Here is a 3,120-nt window from a genome sequence, read left to right as displayed (position 1 = left end):
AGGTTGGGAGGGGACAAAACCAGGCAGATGACCTGAACTAACTAAAGAGATATTCCATGCTGTATAACATCATGCTCAGCAATAAAAAAGGAGAGGAAGGGGTTTAGGGAGGTTAGGCAATTTTTGCTTAGGAATTGGCTGTGCATCAGTCCTGCCCATGGGAGGTGATGAGAGATTACATTTAAAAAAGTGTCATATTGATTCCTTGAGGGATATTATAGCTAATATATATATATAAAACTATTTCTTATTTTATAATTTCAGGACTTCTGCTTTTTGCTGTCTACCAGAGCTGGAGGATTAGGTATAAACCTGGCATCTGCTGACACTGTAGTTATATTTGATTCTGATTGGAATCCACAGAATGATCTGCAAGCACAGGCTAGAGCTCATAGGATTGGACAGAAGAAACAGGTACATACACTTGTCTTTTAAGCTCCAAACCTGAAGGAGGGTTTCATTATGTTAGCTAGCCATAAGCTGTCTGTCTGTGCCATGGCAGTCTGTGTGTATTTTGAGAATTACTAATACTTGCCAAAAATGTCTAAAAATTTTAATAGTCCTATTTTGCCTTTTAAATTTAAAAAAATCGCCTTAGAGATTTCATGGCAGCTGTAGTATATGGATGGGTAAGGAGAAGAGTTGTGGACTTGTCCCATGTTCATTGGCATCATGTCATTCTAGAAAGCAACTGTACTTAGGGTGGGTCCATTTTATTTCATTTAACATTTTGTAGTTCTCTTCGGGTTGCTTTCTTGCAGAAGACTTCAAGTAGTAATCAGATATAACACGTTTCCTTGTGGCCATGCTTGTGCCTAATCACAGAAGTTTAAAGAGGAGAGGTCTAAGAATTTTTCTTTTACTTTTTTAAATAATTTCTGTAGAGACTGTGATAACATGATTGACTGGTTTCATATACACAATACTAGTTCAATAAGATTTAGATTTGTAATCACAGCTAACATTTCTCCTTTCATGTTTGAAACCCCTTAATCAATTCAGAAAATATATACTGAAGACTAAGATTTCTCCTTGCTGTTGCTTACTCTATTTAAATACACATAGGTTAATATTTATCGACTAGTCACAAAAGGATCAGTAGAAGAAGATATTCTTGAAAGAGCCAAGAAAAAGATGGTGTTAGATCACTTAGTAATTCAGAGAATGGATACTACAGGGAAAACTGTACTACATACAGGTTCTACTCCCTCCAGGTATATTTGTTTATTCTTTCATATTTCCTTATGCTTAAGTATACCTGACTATTTGAGTAAAAACGCAAGCCATTTCACTTGGTTAATAAAAGTCAAAAATTATGCAATAAGGAGTTATGTAAGTGAAGACTGCAAAGTATATTGTCTTTGTAAATTTTTTTTTACATATTAAATATAGTTTTTATTTAAGACAAAAGGAAGTTTGACTCATGGCTATAGTAATTTGAAACAATTCACTAAGATAAAGTGTTTATCTGAAACTCTGTATTTCAGCTCAGCACCCTTTAATACGGAAGAATTATCAGCGATTTTGAAGTTTGGTGCTGAGGAACTTTTTAAAGAACCTGAAGGGGAAGAAGAGGAGCCTCAGGTAAATGGAAGAGTGCATCTACACTTGATGGACAGAGAAACGTATGAATTGTTTCATTGTAAAGAGAAACTTCTCTTTCAGGAAATGGATATAGATGAAATCCTGAAGAGGGCTGAAACTCGAGAAAATGAACCAGGCCCACTCACTGTAGGAGACGAGTTGCTTTCACAGTTCAAGGTATTGCTCTGTTCCCTCCCTCTTTCCTTAATTATACTTTCCTTTATAAATGCTAATTTTTGTTCTTCTTCACCTCTTTTCTTCATTTTTACTTTATTCACATACTATGCAATGAGTGAGCAACCGGCTCACAGGTCGGGTGCAAAGGGTTATGGTGAATGGGATTGGATCAGGCTGGCGGCCAGTCACTAGTGGGGTTACGCGGGGCTCCATCTTAGGCCCAGTGCTCTTCAACATCTTCATAAATGACTTGGATTCAGGTCTTGAAGGGATACTAAGTAAGTTTGCTGACAGTACAAAATTGGGGGGAGCTATTGACTCCCTTTACGGCAAAGAGGCCCTGCAGAGAGACCTAGACAAATGAGAGGGCTGGGCAATCACCAACCATATGATGTTTAACAAGGGCAAGTGCCGGATTCTGCACCTGGGATGGGGCAATGCTGGATGTATGTACAGACTTGGGAATGAGAGGCTGGAAAGTAGTGCCACGGAAAGGGACCTGATGGTCCTGAATGATGGCAAGTTGAATGAGTGAGCAGTGTGCCCTGGCAGCCAGGAGGGCCAGTGATGTCCTGGGGGACATCAGGCAAAGCACCACAATGCAAGAAAGATATAAAGCTATTAGAGAGCATAGAAAGGAGGCAGCAAAGATGGGGAAGTGCCTTGAGGGGAAGCCACCGGAGAAGAGGAGATTGAGGGGAGACCTCAGTGTTGTCTACAACTTCCTTATGAGGGGAAGTGGAGGGGCAGGCACTGATCTTTCTGGTGACCAGTGGTAGGACCTGAAGGAAAGGCATGAAGCTGTCTCAGGGGAGGTTTAGGTTAGACACGAAAAAAAGATTCTTCACCCAGAGGTGGTTGGGCACTGGAACAGGCTTCCCAGGGAAGTGGCCACAGCACCAAGCCTGCCAGAGTTCAAGAAGGCTTTGGAAAATGCTCTCAGGCACATGGTGGGATTGTTGGAGCTGTCTTGTGTCCTAGTAGGTGGCTTCCAAATCAGAATATTCTGTGAAATGGGCGAAACAGTAATTTAACTCTTTTTGGCATAGAATGACTATTCAGCTGTACAGAGTCATTATTGCCAGAGCAAATACAGAACCATAGAATCAACCAGGTTGGAAGAGACCTCAAAGATAATAAAATCCAATCCTACCGTCATTACTAGACCATGGCACTAAGTGCCACATCCAGTCTCGTACTGAAAACCTCCAGGGATGGTGAATGCACCACCTCCCCAGGCAGCCCATTCCAATGCCTGACTACTCTCTCTGTAAAAAATCTCTTCCTAATATCCAACCTAAACCTCCCCTGGCAGAGTCTATGCCCTCTTGTCCTACTGCTGGTTGCCTGGGAGAAGAG

At 41.0% G+C, this 3,120-nt stretch overlaps 1 protein-coding gene across 1 annotated transcript; it reads left to right on the top strand.

The window, feature by feature from the left end:
* Positions 1-264: 264 nt before the first annotated feature.
* Positions 265-1,761, top strand: LOC103797620 (chromodomain-helicase-DNA-binding protein 1-like; the record flags this gene model as incomplete). Its single annotated transcript, XM_009069842.1, has 4 exons — positions 265-414; positions 1,066-1,214; positions 1,488-1,584; positions 1,666-1,761. Coding segments are annotated over 4 exons (492 nt in total), but the record flags the coding sequence as incomplete, so codon positions are not given.
* Positions 1,762-3,120: the final 1,359 nt, after the last annotated feature.

This window comes from Acanthisitta chloris, unplaced genomic scaffold (genome assembly GCF_000695815.1).
Source record: "Acanthisitta chloris isolate BGI_N310 unplaced genomic scaffold, ASM69581v1 scaffold38332, whole genome shotgun sequence".
Lineage (NCBI taxonomy): Eukaryota > Metazoa > Chordata > Aves > Passeriformes > Acanthisittidae > Acanthisitta > Acanthisitta chloris.
The sequence above is the reverse complement of the archived record's forward strand: the minus strand, read 5'-3'. Positions and strand labels throughout refer to the sequence as shown.